Below are 20974 nucleotides of genomic sequence, written 5' to 3'. Positions count from 1 at the left end.
TCTAACCTGCTCATGTGGCTGTTGGCAGGCTTCATTCTTTGTGTTGTTGTTGCTTAATGTTTATTTATTTTTGAGAGAGAGACAGATAGAGTGCGAGTGGGGGAAGGGCAGAGAGAGGGAGACAGAATCTGAAGCAGGCTCCAAGCTCCAAGATGTCAGCACAGGTCTGATGTGGGACTCGAGCCGTGAGATACAAGCTGAGCTGGAAGCTGATGTTTAACCAACGGAGCCCCCGAGGTGTCCCAGGCTTCATTCTTGAGAGCTGTTAAATACAGAGCTTTAGTTTTTGATAAGTGGTTAGAGAGTCAAGGATTCAAATCACATCATCTGGGCCATTCCATAAGGATTACCACAACATAGCACCTTGCTTCCCCTGTAAGAGTGATGAGAGAGAGAGAGATGGAGAGGGAAGGAGAGACAGAGACACTGACACATACAGAGACAAAGAGACATAGAAAAAATAGAGCCCAAGATTATAACCAGAGTATTTTAAATGGTTATATTTAAAACAAAGAAATGTTTTAAACGGATGATTTAAGCTTCCATTTTAAGAATTTAAAAAAAAGAAAAAATAATTTATAAAAGGAAAAGCAAATTAAAACCAATTTTATAGAGGTGCCTGGGTGGCTCAGTCGGTTAAGCCTCCAATTTCGGCTCAGGTCATGATCTCACATTCGTGGGCTCAAGCCCTGCATCGGGCTCTGTGCTGACAGCTCGGAGCCTGAAGCCTGCTTCTGATTCTGTGTCTCCCTCTCTTTCTGCCCCTCCCCGCTCATGCTCTGTCTCTCTCTGTCTCAAAAATAAATAAAACATTAAGAAAATTTTTAATAAATAAATAAATAAAACCAAATTTATAAACTATATACCTCAATTAAACTCCTATTTTTACTTAGCAAAGGAAGGAAATGATAAAACAAGATCAGCAATTAATTAAATATAAAATGGAAAACCAATAGGAGAACATCAATAAAAACAGAATCTAGTTTTTTAAAAAGATAAATATTGATTTTTGGAAATATCTAGCCAGATTGATCCAAACAAAAAAAAAAAAAAAGAGAGAGAGAGAGAATGTATAAATGACCGATATCAAGAATGAAGAGAAGAAATCACACAGATGTAAAATATATTAATATAAAAATAAGAGACTATAATAAACAACATTATACCAATACTTTAATAACTGTTATGTTAATACCAATAACTTTAATAATTGTTATGGAAAGGAAAAATTGCTCAAATGATGTAAACCACCAAGATTCACTCAAGAAAAAATTTGCAACTTGAATAATTCTATATCCATTTTTAATATTTACAAATCTTTGCACATACAAAATACAAGGTATAGATGGCTTCACTGCTGAACTCTTCTCAATATTTAATGATGAAGTATACTCATTATACACAAATCCTTTTCTATGATAGAATAAGGGAGAACATTTCCCAAATGATACTAGGAGACTTATCAAACATCAAAACTTGAAGAAAAAAAATTTCAAGGAAACTAAAAATATTTTAAACATAATGTTATCGGGGCACCTGGGTGGCTCAGTCGGTTAAGCCTCTGGCTTCATCTCAGGTCAGATCTCACGTTCATGGGTTCAAGCCCCGCGTCAGGCTCTGTGCTGACAGCTAGCTCAGAGCCTGGAGCCTGCTTCCAGTTCTGTGTCTCCTTCTCTCTCTGCCCCTCCCCCCTCATGCTCTGTCTCTCTCTGTATCAAAAATAAATAAAACATTAAAAAAGTTTAAAAATAACATAATGTTATCAAATAAAATGTAAATTTAGTTTTATGGTCAAATATAAATTAACATAATCCTGTATATTACAAGAATAAAAACCAAAACCATTATAGCTAATATCATCCTCAATAAGGAAAAATTGAGAACTTGCCTCCTGAGGTCAGTAACAAGACAGGGATGTCCACTCTCACCATTGTTGTTCAACATAGTACTGGAAGTCCTAGCCTCAGAAATCAGACAATAAAAATAAGTAAAAGACATCAAAGTCTGAAAGGAAGAAGTCAAACTTTCACTCTGATTTCTATGTGGAAACCCTGAAAGACTCCACCAAAAAAACTGCTAGAACTGATACATGAATTTAGCAAAGTTGCAGGATATAAAATCAATGTACAGCAATCGGTTGCATTTTTATATGCCAATAAAGAAGCAGCAGAAGTGAAATCAAGGAATCAATCCCATTTACAATTTCACCAAAACCTGTAAAATACTCCGGAAAAACCTAACCAAAGAGGTAAAATATCTGTACACTGAAAACCATAGAAGGCTTATTAAAGAAATTGAATAAGATACAAAGAAATAGAAAAACATTCCATGCTGACAAATTGGAAGAGCAAATATCGATACAATGTTGATACTACCCACAGCAATCCGCACATCCAGTGTGATTCCTCTCAAGAAAGCACCAGCACTCTTCACATAGCCAGAACAAACAACTTCAATATTTATCTGGAGTCACAAAAGGCTTTGAAGAGCTAAAGTAACGTTGAGAAAGAAAACCACAGTTGGAGGCACTACAATCCCAGACTTTAACCTGTATTACAAAGCTGTAATCATTAATGGTATTGGCACAAAAACAGACACGTAGATCAATGGAACAGAATAGAGAATCCAGAAATGGACTCACAAATGTATGGCCAACTAATCTTTGACAAAGCAAGAAAGAGTATCCAATGGAAAAAGACAGTCACTTCAGCAAATGGTGCTAAGTATTGACATACAGGAGAGAGATACTGATTGATGAATCAGAATGTAAAGTGTTTAAACAGACTCAATATATATAATCAACTGGTTTTTTTTTACAAAGATGCCAAAGTAATTCATTTGGATTACATCTACTCTAATAAAAAGATCCCTACGTATTGGAGATTCACGGTCAAACAAGAGAAATGCAGTTCTTCCCTAATGGAGTTTTTAATTTTAAATAAAACCATGCTCAATAGAACAAGTCCTATGGAGAGATCTAAGATTTCTAGTATGGCAACTTGTGTCCCAGAAAAAAGTAACTTTTTTCTCCAAGACATTGAGAGTTCTAACCCCTTCTGCTCACTTTAAAGAAGTCCATTCAATCTACAACCACAAGGTATCTAATTCTTCATCCTGGAACTGCTTTTACAATACGTAAAAGCTATGGCATGAGAAACTAAGATAACAACACCAAACAGACGCCTAGATCCTGAGAAAACAGTTCAGGGAAAGCAGAATAATATAAATAAAACTCTTTTAAATATATGTGGAGAGGGATTCAAGAAAATCGTACATGAACAAAGCAAAAATACTGCTTCTATGGCAAAAGAACAGAGAAACCAATAAGGGCACTTACATCCTAAATATGTTTGCTAAGAGAAAATAGTAAAACCAGAAAGTGAAAGATACTTAAATCATAAAATAACAACATAAGTAGACAGAAAAATAAGATAGTAAAGACAAAACTAGAGAGGAACATTTGAACATTTGACTAAAAGAAATCGCTTAAGGAGAGAAAATAAATATAAGAATAAGGAGCGAAAGACTTCATAAGAGAAAAAAATATAAAAAGAAAAGAGAATACTTCCTAGATTTGAAGACACAGGCTCAGTGGTGCTAGATATAATGCATAAAAAAGAACGTTCACACCAGGAAATGTGTGACTATAAAATTTGGGGTATAAATTATAAAGAGAATGTTCTAAAAAGTGTCATGGGAGAAAAAAAAAATCAAATCATTTAAAAGGAGCTAACCTAATCTTGGGTTTTTCATCAGGAAAACTAGATAATAGAAGTCAGTAATGACTTCACATGATTTTAAACATAAATTTTACATCCAAAAAATCAGACATGAGAGCAGAATAAAAATGTTTTCTAGTATGGAAATTCCTGTATTTCCTATCTTTTCTGAGGACATTTCTGGATGAAGGAAAAAAAAAAGACATTAGATCCAAATAACAGTAGATTCAATGCAGTTAAGCAGGTTCAGAAACTCTTAGAACAAAGAAAACATAGGAAGAGCCTATAATACTGGGATAAACTTGAGGATGAAGAATGGCCATTATTTATATTTTTTATTCACATCTAACAGGAAACTACATGAGAAATATTTTGCCAAATTTTGATAACCAAAAATGAAACAAGGAAAACCAAAAGACTTGAAAATATTTGAGAAAAAAAACTAAGAAAGAAGAGAGATAATAATAAAAGGAAAGAAGAAGAATAGTGAAATAATAGTAATAATTCACTTAACTTTGTAATCAACATTTGTCTTTGGTTAGCACAGTGCTGCCACATTAGATGCATTAAAAAGGCAATAAAATCCATAGTGCTTATTGTAACACAGAATAAAGCATAAGTGCTCATTGTATTTCAGAATAAAGTGTAAGTGCCTCCATTCAGAGTGCAAATAGTATCCTAGACGAAGGTGATGGCAATGTATAACAGGTGAATGAGATGTGTGAAGTAGGAAGGCATGTTGGAGGAAATGGCAAGGGAACTAATAGCTTCATTTTGAAGTTATAAAGTTGAATGTTATGACTAAAGTTGGTGGGGAAATGTATTTAAATGTTTGAAGATAAACTACAGAACTTTCAAAAATGAATATAACTTTCAAATATTTGAGGAACAGAACAGCACAGGAGTGTGAGTGATCTGAATCCACATTTTTCTTGGGGAAAACCAAAATAATACATTCTGTGGTTGGCAGGCAAGGACAAAGTATTAAGTGGATCCTAATTCTTCCATTAATAATAACCAGAAGACCTAAAAATAAGGAGACTGACATAGAAAACTATTTCTACGCTTTACAAGATTTTTTTCCCGTATTTATTGTGTGCCTATATTACTGTGATAAAAAACATTTTAATGAATGAAGACTAATAGAGCTTTTCTAGGAAAAAACAGAGCTCCCTAAATATTCAGATTGCTTCTGAAAATATAGCAAAAATTAATAACAAAAGGGAGGCTTGCTATCTGATATTTGGTCAATGAGCAGTTTAGGGAAATCAATGGGATAACTGAATATGTCAGAATTTCAGGTAGATGGACATATTGATGAATTTGTATACCAAATTAGTGACTAGAATGTATTTTGAAAAGTAATCAGGAGTTTAATTTACATGGTAATGTTCAGTTGTTTTACATCTAAAATGGTAGGTATTTCTCTTAAGTCCACTCCATGCATGCTCCTTACTTCGATTTTTACCTAATCACCATCGATATAAGGATGTCGTGTGTACGGTAGCTTCCACTTAAGAGAGTTCTCTCTAAAGATCAATAATCTCAAGTATTTTCATTTTGAGTAATTCTGCCCACAGCCCTAGTCAATGGTGCAGAGACAAGCACACCAAATTAAAACAATTTCCGGATAAAGAGTCTTTCTTCCATCAGACAACTATAAATAGTGAATGTCTCTTGCCTTTTTGGAAAACTAGTCTAGATTTTGTTACCAAATCTTTCAGCAACTTCCTTCTGCAAAATGAAGATCTTTTACTATCTCCTCCATTTTCTGTGTTATGTGTCCTTCATTCTACCAGGTAAAATATATGTTTGTTTGTATGTAGCATAGAGTTTATAGCTGAAAATAGAAACATCAGATTATGAAATAGAAAATATAGTTTCTTAAAAACCTTGTTAATTCAAGAAGTCACTTGATTATGTTGAGTTTCAGTTTACTCATTTAGAATAGTGTTATACTAATGTACTCAATTCATTTCAAAAATTAATATGTATACAGAATGAGATGATTAATGTAGATATTTTGGCCTTGATTTTTTTAGATATTTAAATTACTTTTTAAATATAATTTTAAAAATTTATTTGCAAACTTTAGAAGTGAAGACTGCATAATACATTGGGCCAGGGAAGATGAGTGATAGAGAATAACAGTATACATCTCTTGCGATATCAATAACAGAATCTACAAAGTGATACATGATATCTGGGCAATGAAGCACAGGAGGACTAAAATGTCAAATAAAGGCATACTGCCGCAAAAAAATCCATGCTGAATTAGTTGATGCATTAGTAAAGAAACTCAGCAATGGCTTTTTTTTTTTTTGATGTTTATTTATTTATTTTGAGAGCAAGTGAAAGCGCATGAGTGGGGCATGGGCTGAGAGAGAAGGAGGGAGATAATATTTCAAGCAGCTTTGCACTGTCAGTGCAGAGCCTGATGTGGGGCTTTAACTCATGAACCTGAGCTGAAAAAAAGAGTCAGGTGCTTAACTGACTGAGGTACCCAGAAATCACAGCATTGGCTTTATGACTCAATTGAAAATAAATAACCAAAATACATAGGGCAATGAAGTGCTTTGTGGTTATTAATGATATTCTTGAGTGGTGTATCCTCTGATGTAATCTAGGATCTCTAACAATGAAGACATAAATTGATTCACAGAGGTATTCATATTTGGACCTAGAAAGGTGGAGCTTCAAAAGGTACAGCATGCAACAGAAAGAGAATTGAATTCAAACTTAGAAGATTTATTTTATTTTAAAGTATATTTATTTTGAGAAAGAGAGAGAGCACTGGGGAGGGGCAGAGATAGAGAGGGAGAGAAAGAGAATCCCAAGCAGGCTCCACACAGTCAGCACAGAGCCCAGTGAGGGGCTTGAATCCACAAACCGAGGGATCATGACCTGAGCCCAAATCAAGAGTCAAACACTTAACCAACGGAGCCATCCAGGTGCTCCAAACCTAGACTTAGATTTTAATAGTAGCTTCCTACTTAATAGCTTGTGAACCTTGCTGCTCAGAGAATTTAAGTGATTTACCAAAGTTTTTAACAATAAAATAGGAAATATACTCAGAATCAATAACAACCACAATTTTTTAAAAATAAAATGCCTGCTACAAAATGTGCTTGCTAATTATATGTACTTTAAAAGACACAGTTACGATTTAGTGTAATAATGTACCAGTAGTAAGTCCTACAAACTGAAAATTAGTCTATCAATTTGGGTACTATTATAATGATTATAGTTGTAGTTACACTTACTATTAATCATGAAAGGGGACTGAGGAAGTCAAATATGATCAGGAAGGATGCTGAGCTGCATGGTGCTAGTGTGTCGACTCATAATCATGTAATAATGAGTGGCTAGTGATCCACTGAGCACAATGTTGGACACTAAGGAAACAAATAAAAAAAAGACTTAGTAATTCTCTAGGCATACCTAAAACTATAGTTGATTAAACTCAGATAGATCAATAAATTGCTTGATTTAGAATGTTTATATAAGTTTGTTTTAAACACCTAGAAGGGTGGGATTATGGACTAGCAATTATAGAGGTTTGGGAAAATGTCCCAAGTTCTCTGATGAATAGCTTTGAAGTTGGGGATAAGACTCTTATATTTAGACCCAGAAGATGAGAGAAAGAAAGGGTAGATAACTAAATAGGAGTGTATGGCATATGCCAAACCCCATTTCATAACATCTCATGTAGATATCTAATTTGACCTTCCAGATAACATTATTGGATACCTGTTATTGCCTCTTTTTAAGAAGAGGAAAATTACATCAAAGACTTTTTCAAGGTCACACTTATTACTATATGTGAAAAGTAGAATAGCACATACAGTGATAAGTAGAATCACTATATGTGGTAAATAGAATATAAATACTGGAATACAAGATCCTAGCATATTTGTTCCTTATATTTCATCAAGTTTTCTATAGAAGACACTGAGGTTAATGTAAAAGCAGAATAGATTATTTGGTCAAAAGCTGTGAGGTCACATGGGAGGATAGCTGGATTTCAGAAATATAGGGTTCAGATGTATAGGGTCTGTACCATTTGCTGAGCATTGCAGGAAACTTTAAATAATGCAGTGAAGACATTTGATCTAGGAATATGACCTGTTTCCTTTTCCTTTTAATCATTCAAACAGATACTAAATTATAATGTCTATAATGAAATGGACAGAATGCTCTATAATTGGTCCTTGCTAGACTAAAAAATAGGAAGGGTAACACAAGGTATCAGAGCGAGTAGCTTTGAAGGGATTCATAGAGTAGTACGTACCAATTGCACAATGGTATGATTTGGCCCTTGGTAAAACCTTCCAGTCTCTAAAGAAGCAATAAATCTTTTCAGTCTAAGTGGATACTTTGTGAAGATGTAAGATGTGCCTTTGATCCAAGCAGAGTGATACCATGCTGGAAAGCAAATTACAGAAAATTGACAGAGAACAATGCTGACAATGGTTAAAACTGAATGAGCAGTACTTTAGGCAGTGTTTTAGTATAAGGGTAATATAATCCACAGAGATAGTGAAAAGAGCATACTATAGTGACTTATAGAGTGAGTTTGACATCAAACACATCAGAGTTTATGTTAAGGACCTGAGGCTCCTTTGTGGTTTAATTCTTTTAACTGTACAATGGATGGAAATATCATTAATTTTATAAGGTTTTGCAAAGATTCTGAGATAATGTAAACAAAATATGTACCACTTGGAATATCATATGGCAGTATATCAAGAAATGGGATAAAATAAGTAGAAGTAGGAAACAAAATAGGGGAGAGGAAATAGTTGAGGAGAAGGAATACAAGATGGTGTCCAGGTATAGCCAGTTGTTAAGATGTGCCAGAATGGATCTTAGATGGCAGAAACATGGTGGCCTTGAAAACTTTATGATATATTGCATGGTGAATGGGAGGCTGAGTCTAAAATAGTGAAGGAGAGACAGTCACCTGTGTTGAAATACTTGTGAGAAGACAGTATGAGTCCCAGTGCTCTAGAGCTTATTACAATTATAATTTATTTATTTTTTTAAATGTTAATGTTTGATTTTGAGAGAGAGAGAGAGAGAGAGAGAGAGAGAGAGAGCACAAACAGGGGAGAGAGAGAGAGAGAGGGAAAGAATCCAAAGTAGGCTCTGGGCTCTGAGCTAACAGCACAGAGCCTGACATGGAGCTCAAACTCATGTGAAACTGCGAGATCATGACCTGAAGTAAAGTTGGATGCTTAACCAACTGAGCCACCCAGATGCCCTTAGAGTTTATTAAATTTAAAATCAAGTTGATTTGGCTACCTGAGAATTATGATAAAATGTTGGAAGAAAAATGGAGCTCATTAAAATAAATAACCTTTTTCAATTAACTAGGATTTCACAGGTTAGCTGAATAACTTCCCCACCAATCCAAAAAGATGATGTATGACAAATGAATACCATGTTAATGCTTCCTTTGTGGCAATGATTAGTTTTATTAATTAACTTACATTAGTTAAGGTAATTTGCAAATTAGTCATAATTCCTTTCTATATTTTTACCCACCTGGCTTAGAGTATTAGACCTTCTTCAATATTCTTGAATAAGCCAAGGAACAAATGAAACACAAATATTAATATGTCAGAACATTTATACTTTCATATGATGGTACTATTAACCAATATGAAATCTCTTCAATAGTAGAGATCCAGGCACCAACCATAAGAAAAGAGATAAATGTAACTCTTGCCAAACTAACAATATTTGAGGAATAAAAAAGTAAACAAGGATCTATCTCTAAGACTTGAATAAGAGCTAGGTAAGAGATGGGGAACAGAAAGTAATATTAAGTACCCGCTTATCTAATTTTGAGTTAACACATCAAAGTCAAGGGATTGACAAATAATTCCACTTACAGGGGCTAAAATTATTTTATTTAAATTAGTTTAAGGTAAAATTTTTCCTACATTCAAGTTGAAGTCTGGAAATCTGTTTGTTAAACATATGTAGAGTACATTAACAAGTATTTATTATTTATGATTCTTTGAATGTGTAAACATGTTCATCTTAATAGAATTCATTTTGTCATTCTGTACTCAACTTCCAATTTTCACATCTTCAGTTTCCTCTATAATCATAAAATAATTAAGACTCCTAGAGGCAGCCAGGTTTACCATAGGAATCTCTGAGAATATCTGATATCTGTCAGTTTCCAACTTTTTTTTGAAAAAGCCATGGATTAAATATGTAAAATGTGAATTCTGGTCTGGAACAATTTAAGGTTGAAAGCTGGGTTAAGCATGTATTAGTTTTGCAACTTTCAGCGATTTATTTGGTCACTGAAAGCCTCAGGTTTTTGTTTTAGTTTTAGTTTTTGTTTTTGTTTGAGAGAGAGAGGACAGAGGGGTACGCTCAGTGCAGAGTCAGATAGGGTCTTGATCTCATGACCCTGGGATCATAACCTGAGGTGAAATCAAGAGTTGGACGTTCAACCAACTGAGCCACCTGGGCAACCTAAAAGTCTCAGGTTTCTTATCTGAACAACATCTACCTCAAAGTTCTAGAGCAGTTAAATGAGGTCATGTGTGCAACATACTTAAAACAATACCTGACACATAGTAGGTTCAATGGATGAAAACTATTTGTGCTCTTATCAGTGTTCGAACCAAAACACTCTTTCAACTCTAGGATAAGAATCATACTATTTTGTCTGCCTGGTTCGTGTCTTTTTTATATTTCTCCAGTTTATTTGAATAACCCTTACTAATTTTTAAGGTCTCCATTTTTATATCACTTTTCCATGATACAACACAATTACAATAAGCAAACATGTATCTGTTCACACATTGGAATAAATATATTTCTCTATTATGGTACTTAATTAGCCTCTCTCTCTCTCTCTCAGGTCTGTGTATTTATCTTTTTGCATCAATGTCTTGCTTTACATTCAGAAAAAGCACACTTCCTGTCTAAAAGTTGTAGTCAATAATGATTTAACTTCAACTATACTCTTTTATTCACTATTAATTAATAAAAGTTCTTAATCTGTGAGAAACTATTATGTTCCAAGCATCACTGTAAGCCTGTTTAGATGTTAACTCATCATATTTCACAAAGACTATGAATGAGGTACCATTCCCTCCATTTTACAGATGACGCAACTAAGGGTCTTAGAGTTTACCCAAAGTTACGTAACTAGCAAATGCCGGCATTCAAATTCAAGCTTAAAGTTCATGGCCATCAACTCATCTTCACTCTGCAGTTAGAAACAACTCTCAGTCTGTACCATATAAAGATATTGAAAAACAAGAACACTGGTTTGTTTGCTCTACCTGTTGTTAAAACATACTATAAAATTATAATAGTCTGTTTTGCATAGCAACCTGATGCTAAAGCATACTATAATACAAAATTTTTGTCATATAACTTCTTTCATGCACTGAGGGAGATTGATGGACAAAAAGAAAAAAATACCAAAACAATTGGTTAAAGGCATTATAGAGTCAACTGGTCAATTAAAAGTTACAGTGAAGAGATTGAGTTAAGAGAAATCTCTGGGGCAGCTCTTCTCTCCAGAAGCATCTACCTATTCTTAAAAAGGCAAGAAAGAAGTTGAAGACCAGAAATCTGATAGGCTTGTGCTACCTTCAGGGCAAAAATTGTAATTCAGTTTGGGAAGAGAGGAGAACTATGGAAATACTGGTATGTTTTGGCCCAGGAACCCCAAAAAGCTATGAACTAAGTTCACAGGACATTAGTCCAGCTTTCCAGCCATCCCAGGAACTAATGCCCAGTTTTACAGTATCTCAAGTTCTATAAACGGCTTAAGATTATCCACAGATCACTTTCAAAAGATCAGATATTAAACTGGAAACTGACTTCTCAAAAAGACAACAAAAAAAGAAGTCAGAAGACAATGCAGTGATATCTTGGGAATACTTAAAGAAAATAACTACAATCTAGAATCCTGTATCAAATGAAAATACTGCCTAGTAGTGAAGGTGATAAGGCTATTTTCAGTCCAATGAAAACAGAGCATTGAAAATCAGAACTTCTATATTAAGGGAATTCTCAAAAGCATTATTTGGTCAGAAATAGAATGATTTTCTATTTGGAAGCTTAGAAACACAGAAAAAAGAGCAATAATTTCTTATAAGACTTTGGTAAGTTGAAACTTCCAGCATAAACAGTAAAAAAATAATAAAAGATAATGTAACTACATATAATAAGTGAGAAGATGGAATTATAAAAAATAACCAATATATACAAAAGAAGACAGAAAAAATAGAATATATTTCACCCAATATATATTACTATTATAAATATTAATGTGAAGTTAAAAAAATAAAAGTGCATCTTTTGAATATGGTGAATATAGTTTTGAATGTACTGAATAGTTAATATGAGAAATAGCTAATATATGAGAAAATAGAAATTATAAAAACTAGGGGCACCTGGGTGACTCTGTCAATTAAGTGACCGACTCTCCGTTTTGGCTCAGGTCATGATCTCATGGTTTTATGAGTTTGAGCCCCATGTTGAGGTCTGTGCTGGCAGTGCAGACCTACTTGGGATTCTCTTTCTCCTCCTCTCTCTTTGCCCCTCCCCTGCTGACACTGTCTCTGTCTCCAAAAAATAAATAAATAAATAAATAAATAAATAAATAAATAAATAAATAAACTTAACAAAAACAAAACTATAAAATCTAAAGAACAGGGAAAGATATACAAACCCAACAAAGGCTCAGTGAAATAGCTATATTAATATTATATGAAGTAGACAGTAAGAAAAAATGGATTCCTAGAGACAAAGTATGATTATTCATGGTAATAAAAGGTTAAATTCAACAGGATAATATTGCAACGATAAATTTAATGCAACAAATAACTTTGTCTTAAAAGATTCAATAAAAGAAAGATAGAAACAGAAAACCAGAACATTGTAATAATGGGTGATAATAACACACTTTCCTCAGTTGCACAGAAAAAGGGGAAAACAGGGGCACCTGGGTGGCTCAGTGGGTTAAGCGTCCAATTTCAGCTCAGCTCTGATTTCATGGTTCGTGGGTTCCAACCCTGTATCTGGCTCTATGCTGACAACTTTGAGCCTGGAGTCTGCTTCTGATTCTTTGTCTTCCTCTCTCTCTTTGCCCCTCCCCTGCTCACGCTCTGTCTGCATTCTAAAAATGAATAAACATTAAGAAATTCTTTTAAAAGAGGAAAAACACACAACAAAAATGTAAGAGTAAAGAAGTTATAAACATTCAGACTAACAAAACTCGACCTAATTCATAGCACAGATAGGGATTTACCCAAGGGATAAAGAAGTGCTGAGGCATAGGAGCACATGTACCCCAATGTTCATAGCGGCACTTTCTACAATAGCCAAATCATGGAAAGAACCTAAATGTCCATCAACTGATGAATGGATCAAGAAGATGTGGTATATATACACAATGGAGTATTGCATGGCAATGAGAAAGAATGATATATGGCCATTTGTAGGAAAGTGGGTGGACCATGAGGGTGTCATGCTAAGCGAAATAAGTCAGGCAGAGAAGGATAGATACCATATGTTTGCATTCATAGGTCTAATAGGAGAGACCTGGCAGGGGACCATGGGGAGAAGAAGAGGGAAAGAGAGCGGGGAAGAGTGAGGGACACAGATCAAGGGAGACAACTGAATACTGGAGACAAACCATGGATAGAAGGGGGAGGGGGAGGGAGGAGGGGGGTGATGGTCATGGTGGGGGGCACTTGTGGGGAGAAGCACAGGGTGTTATATGGAAACTAATTTGACAATAAACTATTATAAAAAATTAAAAATAAAATAAAATAATAGGAGATAATTATTAATGATTTAGAAGAAATTAAGTTAATTACATTACTGATCATTACTATTGATTTAAAGGGAAAATACTATAGTAAATTAGAAAAATGAAAAGACTTCAGGAAAGAATATCTTATAGTGAAGGTAGAGCACTACATTAACTGTTCTGTATATTTCTGCACGTTTAGGTTATAAGATTTTTACATTTAGAAAATGAGCATGCATTATCTTATAATAAAACTATTATCATCCAAAAACACAAGTAACAAAACAAAAACAACTATAGAAAAAAATTTGTTACAAATTGACATGAAAATTATTATCCTTAAAATATAAGAAACTCTTGGTAATCCTTCAAAAAGATAAAACAATTCTTAATGTGTGTGTGCCTAGCAACAGAGAATAAAGTTATGAAGCAAAAATGGATAGAACAAATACGTGATTATAGTAAGATTGTAGGATACAAGGTTAACATATAAAGTCAATTGTTTTCCTATACACCAATAATGAATAAGTAAAATTTGAAATTATAAACAATACCATTTAATAACACCCCCAAAAATTACTTAGGTATAAGTCTAATAAAAATATAATGATCTACATGAGTAAAATTATAAAACTATAATAAATGGACTCAAAGAACTAGATATATGGAGGGAAAATTCATGTTTATGGAGAGGAAGACTCAATATTTTCAAGAAATCAGTTCTTCACAACTTCATCTATAGATTCAATGCAATCTCAACAAAACTAACAGTGAGTTATTTTACAGATACGGACAAAGTTACTCTAAAGGGTATATGCAGAAGCAAACACTCAGAATAGCCAACACACTGTGAAAGATGAATAAAGTTGAAGGATTGATACTATCCAACTTCAAGGCTTACTATAACATGGCAAATGTGGTATTGGTAAAAGAATAAATGTATCAATGGAATAAGACAGAAAGCCCTGAAAAAAATCCCTATAAATATAGCCAACTCATATTAGACAAAGGAGCAAAGGAAATATAATGAAGAAAGATAATCTCTTCAACAAATGTTAGAACAACTAGACAGTCACAAGCAAAAAACAAAACCAAAGAAACCAACAAAAACCAAAAATAAATAAATAAATAAATAAATAAACACCAGAATCTAGACTCAGATCTTATACCCTTTACAAAAATAGACTTGAAATTGTTCATAAACCTAAATGTAAAATGTAAAAGTATAAAACTCCTAGAACATAACATAGAAGAAAACCTAGATGATCTTGGGTATGGCAATGACTTTCTAGATACAGCACCAAAGGCACAATCCATGAAAGAAAGAATTGATACACTGGACTTGACTAAAATTAAAATTTTCTGCTCTGAGAAATATGACAAGATAATGAGATGAAAGCCACAGACTGGGAGAAATATTTGCAGTAGACACATGTGATAAAGGACCATTATCCAAAACATACAAAGAACTTGTAAAGCTCAACAATAATAAAACAAAACAAAAACAATTTAAAAATGGGCTAAAGACCTTAACAGACATCACTCCAAGGAAGGTACACAAATGGCAGGTAAGCACATGAAAGAATGCTCCACATCATATGTCATCAGGGTGATGCAAATTAAAACAATGAGGTAACACTTCATACCCTCTCAAAAGACCTCAAATTTGGAATACAGGAAAAAAACAAATTCTGGTGAGGATATTGAGCAATAGGAACTCATATATCGCTGGTGAGATTGCAAATTGGTACAGCCACTTTGTTAGACAATTTGACAGTTTCTTATGAAACTAAATATATGGTTACCATATCATACAGCAATTGTGCTCCTTAGTATTTACCCAAAGAAGTTGAAAACTTATGGGCACACAGAAACCTGCACAAGTGTTTATAAGCAGCTTTATTCATAATTTCCAAAACTTGGGATCATCTAAGATGTTTTTCAGTAAGTAAAGGGATAAATCAACTGTATTATATCCAGACAATGGAATGTTAATTAGTGCAAAAATGAAATTAGCCATCAAAGACATGAAAAGACATGTGAGAACTTTAAATTCATATTACTAAGTGAAAGAAACCAATCAGAAAATGCTGTGTATTGTATGATTCCAAATATGTGACATCCTAGGAAAGGCAAAATTATGAAGGCAATAAAAAAGGCAGTAGTTGCTAAAAGGTTGGAACAGAGATGAATAGGCAGAACCCAGAAGATTTTTAGGGCATTGAAAATGCCTTGTATGATATTTTATAATAAGGGATATATGTCATTACACATTTGTCAAAATCCATAGAATATACAACACAATGAATGAACCGTAGTACAAACTACAGACTTTGGGTGGGTTATGATGTGCTAATGTAGGTTCATCCTCACTAAAAAATGTACACTTCTGGTGAACGATGTTGATAATGGGGAAGGTTATGCATATATGAGGACAGGAGTATAAAGGAAATGTCTGCACCTTCCTCTCAATTTTGTTATAAATCTAAAACTACTCTAAAAAATAAAGTATTTAAAATTTTTTAAAGAACTCATATGAATTCTTCTTAAAAAATTACATAACAACATAATAAGCCGAGTATATGAACAATTAAAAAAAGAAAAACCATTCAAAACAAATATCAACAGCATAAAAGCTAAAATTTCACTGGATACCATTTTATTTGGAAGCAAATTTTACATATATTGTTGGTGTGGGTCTACCTCCCACAATTGTCATGAATATGTGAATATTAAAATATGTACTTAAATTTTGCTATGTATCATAATCCTAAAATATTAAAATTTTAAATATTACCTAATTGAAAACATTGGATGAATTGTCATGTATTTCCAGGGAATATTATGTAGCTCCAAAAAATGTGAATCTTGTTGAGAATAATTATGACTTAAAAATTCATATGTATTAACTTAAAACATATTTAAATATTGTATATATGTGGAAATGTGTAATAATTTAGTGTCTTCTTATTTTTTGGCATTTTTCTAAGTTTGTTGCAATGTATACATAGTACTTTTCTGTAATCAGAAACAATATATTCTTAAATAAGAGATCAGTAATTTCAGTTACTCTTCTTTCACTGTAGCCACATGTACCTTGGTGGATCCTAATCGGTGCTCACAACAATTTGGTTACTGTAGAAGACACTGCTTTAAAAATGAAAAGCAAGTTGATATATGTCTCTCACCAAGTAAAATTTGCTGCGTTGAGAGGTTGTTTGAAGAAGACTAATCTTGAAGATGTACCTGTGACCAAAGAAGTTCATACACCAGTGTAGAGAGGTATAGGAATATAATCAGAATTTCTGTAATAAAGAAATACATAAGCCAATATTGATATTTTCCTCCATAGATATTAATTACACATTCAGTGGAATGAGGTAGGTCCTTTCTTATTTTCTTCAAGCTAGAGGTTTTTGATAGAGGCATGTCTGGTGTTAATTTTCTAATGTATGGATACAACTTTTATAGAACCACTTTTGCTCTGTCATGATTCACCTAAACTTACTTAATCAAACATTTACCAACTTAACCATAACCTTATTAAAAATCTGATTAATGAAAATTAATACCCATAGACTAATGAATTGTCTAAATGTCATCATCATGTTATTGACATTGACGAACAGGAAACCTAAGCACAAAATGAATGCTTAAGCTACAGAAGAGTTTGGTGATACTCATTGGACATTCCTTTCTTCTCTCCAAGTTCTGCTCATTCACAAAGACATGTTCATTGAATACTATGTAATACTATTTACCTGTGTTTCAATACAATGTGAACTTTGGCTAGAGTTTAGACTCATAAAACATTAAGCCAATTTAGTATTTTTGTACTTAGTCCTGAATGGGGTAAGAAAATGCATAAAAATCTGTTATTTCATTCACAGTGTGATTACTAGACAGCACAAATAGTCTCTGTAATGGTAAAAGTTGGGGGAGGGAAGGAAGAGAAACATGGAAACTAAAATTTGTTTTGTATCTCAACACAAAGCAACTCTTTATTAACATTCTACCAAGTTCCCAAACATATTTAGAGGACTATTAGGTAATACAGTATAAACTATGTCTAAAGTCAACTAGAATAAAGACAAAGAAATATTCAAATGCTTTAGCATGTGCAAGTCTTTGGAGACCATTGCTAGAGCAATCTCAGGAGAGTGGAAGAAGCAGAGACATGGTTTGAGAGAGAATGAGAGGATGGAAATTTAAGAGAAAATATAGAAAATTATTTTAAAGAGCTTGGAAATAAATTGAACAAAGGAAAAGATGTGGTACCTAGAGGTCAAAATGGGGTCAAGAGGTTTTGTCTCAATATTTATAATTGGAAAATTTTTTCAACAATACAAAAGACTCTAGTGGAGAACAACCAAAGAAAAGACAATGTATAGAATGAAAGAAAATATTTGCAAACCTTCTATACAAGGGATTAATATCCAAAATGTTTGAAACTTATGCAGCTCAATTACAAAAAACAATGGGATTAAAAAATGGGCAGAGGCATTATATAGATTTTCTCTCAAAGAAGAAATACAAATGGCCAACAGGTACATGAAAAGTTGCTCAACATCACTCATCTTCAGAGATTCAAATAAAAACCACAATGAGATATCACCTTACACCCTTTGAAGTGGCTGGTATCAAAAAGGCAAGTGATAACAAGTCCTGGCAAGTGGAAAAGAGAACCCTGTGCTGCTAATGAGTATGGAAATTGGTACGGATACTATGAAAAAGAGTGTAGAGTTTCTACCATATGACACATCAATCCCACTTCTGGGTCTATATCCAAAGTGAATAAAAATAGGATCTCAAAGAGGTGTCTGCACTCCCATGTTTATTGCAGCATTATTCACAATGGCTAAAGTATAGAAACAACCTGTGTTCATCTATAACACAGGTTATAGGATAAAGAAGATGGATAAAGACTGTATATGTGTGTGTGCATGTATGTGTGTATGTATGTATGTACATATGTATGTCAGACCCTGTGCTGGGGGCTGAGGATCCTGTGTGATTCTTATACCATAGCAGGGAGTGAAGGCATTGAACACTTTCATATAGCAGAAGAAGGAAGGCTTGCAACTGAGAAACTAGAGAAGGAAGTTGGCACATCATAGGGTTCTTACCTGAGTAGGAGATAGAGTGGGGACAAAAATAGTCTCTGGGACAAAAGGATGCCTGAAAGATGAAAAGAAGTGAGCTCAATGTTATGGCTGCACAAGAGAAAGTGCCAAGGAGAAGGGAAAGACCCATCCAATGCCGCAGAGTTGAGGAAATACACAAGAACTTGACAATTACAGCAAATCTGGGGTAAGAAAAGTAACTGGAAGTGGCTTGAGGCTAGACTGGGAGGACTTGAGGACCACAAGAAAGAGGATAGGTGTTCTCTAAAGGGTCTTGGCAAACCATGGAGGGGTGATCATGCCCCCCCCAAAAATATATACAATGGAATATTTATTCAGCCATGAGAAAGAAGGGAAACTGGACATTTGCACCAGGACGGATAACTCTTGAAGGCGTGCTACGTGAGATAAGTCAGAGAAAGACAAACACTATATCATCTCACTTGGATATGGAATTTTAAAAATCCAAACTAATAGAAACAGAATCGTGGTTGCCAGGGGTTAGGAGTTGGGAGAAATGGGAGAAGTTTGTCAAAATGTAGAAACTTCCATTTATAAGATGAATAAACTGTGGATTCTAGTGTACAGTATGGTGACTATAGTTAACAATACTGTATTACATACTTGGAAGTTGCTAAAACAGTAGTAGATATTTAATGGTCTCATCACCACCACCACCAAAAAGAGAAAAAAAAAAACAAACAGTAATTATACCATGGATAGAGGTCTAAACTAATCACTCACAATACACATGTGTATCAAATCATTACATTTTATACCTTCACTTGTACACTGTTATTTTTCAAACATATCTCAGTAAATCTGGGAAAAGAAAAATCATGTTGATATGAGGTAGAAGCAATACTGGCTAAACATCTTCCTGCTACTATTAAGCCTAGAAATCTAGATGACCACTTTTATGCTTTCACACCTGTTTTTAAATGTTTATTTATTATTTTGAGAGAGACAGAGTGTGAGAGGGGAAGGGGCAGAAAGAAGGAGAAACAGAATCCAAAGCAAGCTCCAGGCTCCTAGCTGTCAGCACAGAGCTTGACACAGGGCTCAAATCCACAGACCACAAGATCATGACCTGAACTGAAGTCTGATGCTTAACCAACTGAGCCACAGAGGCACCCCTATGCTCACATCTTTTGTCTTCTTGGTGTCTTGTCAATTCTTCCATGTGCAAAAGAAGGTTTCTTCCATGGTCCCATATCACTGTTTTACCTATATATTCTATATAAAACCTGTGCAATAGAAATATGATATGAGCCACATATACAAGCCATCTATGTAGATAAATTTTCTGGTGATTACATAGAAAAAAACTAGTGAAATTAATTTTATCCCAATATATCTAAAATATTTTTAAAGATATAATCAATACAGCTTGCCTGTGTTGCTCAGACAGTTGAGTGTCTGACTCTTGATTTTGGTGTAGGTCATATGCCAGGGTACTGGGATCAAGCCCCACATTGTGCTCCACGCTGAGCATGGAACTTACTTAAGACTCTTTCTCTTCCTCTGCCCCTCTCTTCCACTTGTGCGTGCTCTCTCCCCATATCTCTAAAATTAATTAATTAATAATTAATTAACAAGTAAAATATAATATTAAAAATAATAAAATATTTTTGATCCTTTTTTGTATTAAGAACTCAAAATCCAGTGCACATTTTTACACTGATCACACATTTAAGTTGGAACTAATTACATTTTAAGTTCTCTGTAGCCTCCCTGTGGGAAGTGGCTATTCTATGGCAGTGTAGTTTTCAATCTCCTCCCTTGCTGATTTCTGCTGAACTTTCTAGGTTGCTGTTTTCATTCATTCACTCAACATAATTGTTGAGCACTAATTGTATTTTAGAGCGACAGCTCCTTTTGATTTTTCTCAATGGAGTCTTCATAGAGTAACAGAAAGAAGACACAAATGGCTTTGAAAGCATAGAGATTTCAATTTGCCACTCAAGAATTGTGCTAAATTGGGTAAGCTATTTGGTCTCCAAGGACTTCAGCTTTGTTAGCTGTAAAAATATGAAAAACCATATTATCTACAGAGTTCTGTGGAAGGGGGAATTCTAAATGTATTGCATTCTAGGGGCACCTGGGTGGCTCAGTTGGTTAAGCCTCCAACTTCAGCTCAGGTCATGATCTCACAGTTCGTGGGTTTGAGCCCCGTGTCGGGCTCTGTGCTGACAGCTCAGAGCCTGGAGCCTGATTCTGATTCTGTGTCTCCCTCTCTCTCTGCCCCTCCCCTGTTCATGCTCTGTCTCTCCTCTCAAAAAATAAATAAATGTTTTTTAAAAAGTTAAAAAAAATAAATGTATTGCATTCTAAGT

The 20974-nt window shown here is 34.1% G+C and overlaps 1 protein-coding gene across 1 annotated transcript; it reads left to right on the top strand.

Moving 5' to 3' along the window:
* The first annotated feature begins 5424 nt into the window (after positions 1-5424).
* On the top strand, positions 5425-16846 carry DEFB114 (defensin beta 114). The gene is made up of 2 exons (XM_029945662.1): positions 5425-5518; positions 16602-16846. The coding sequence occupies exons 1-2, from the start codon at positions 5461-5463 to the stop codon at positions 16745-16747; spliced, it is 204 nt and encodes a 67-aa protein (XP_029801522.1). The 5' UTR covers positions 5425-5460; the 3' UTR covers positions 16748-16846.
* Positions 16847-20974: the final 4128 nt, after the last annotated feature.

Source organism: Suricata suricatta, chromosome 7 (genome assembly GCF_006229205.1).
Source record: "Suricata suricatta isolate VVHF042 chromosome 7, meerkat_22Aug2017_6uvM2_HiC, whole genome shotgun sequence".
NCBI lineage: Eukaryota > Metazoa > Chordata > Mammalia > Carnivora > Herpestidae > Suricata > Suricata suricatta.
The sequence above is the reverse complement of the archived record's forward strand: the minus strand, read 5'-3'. Positions and strand labels throughout refer to the sequence as shown.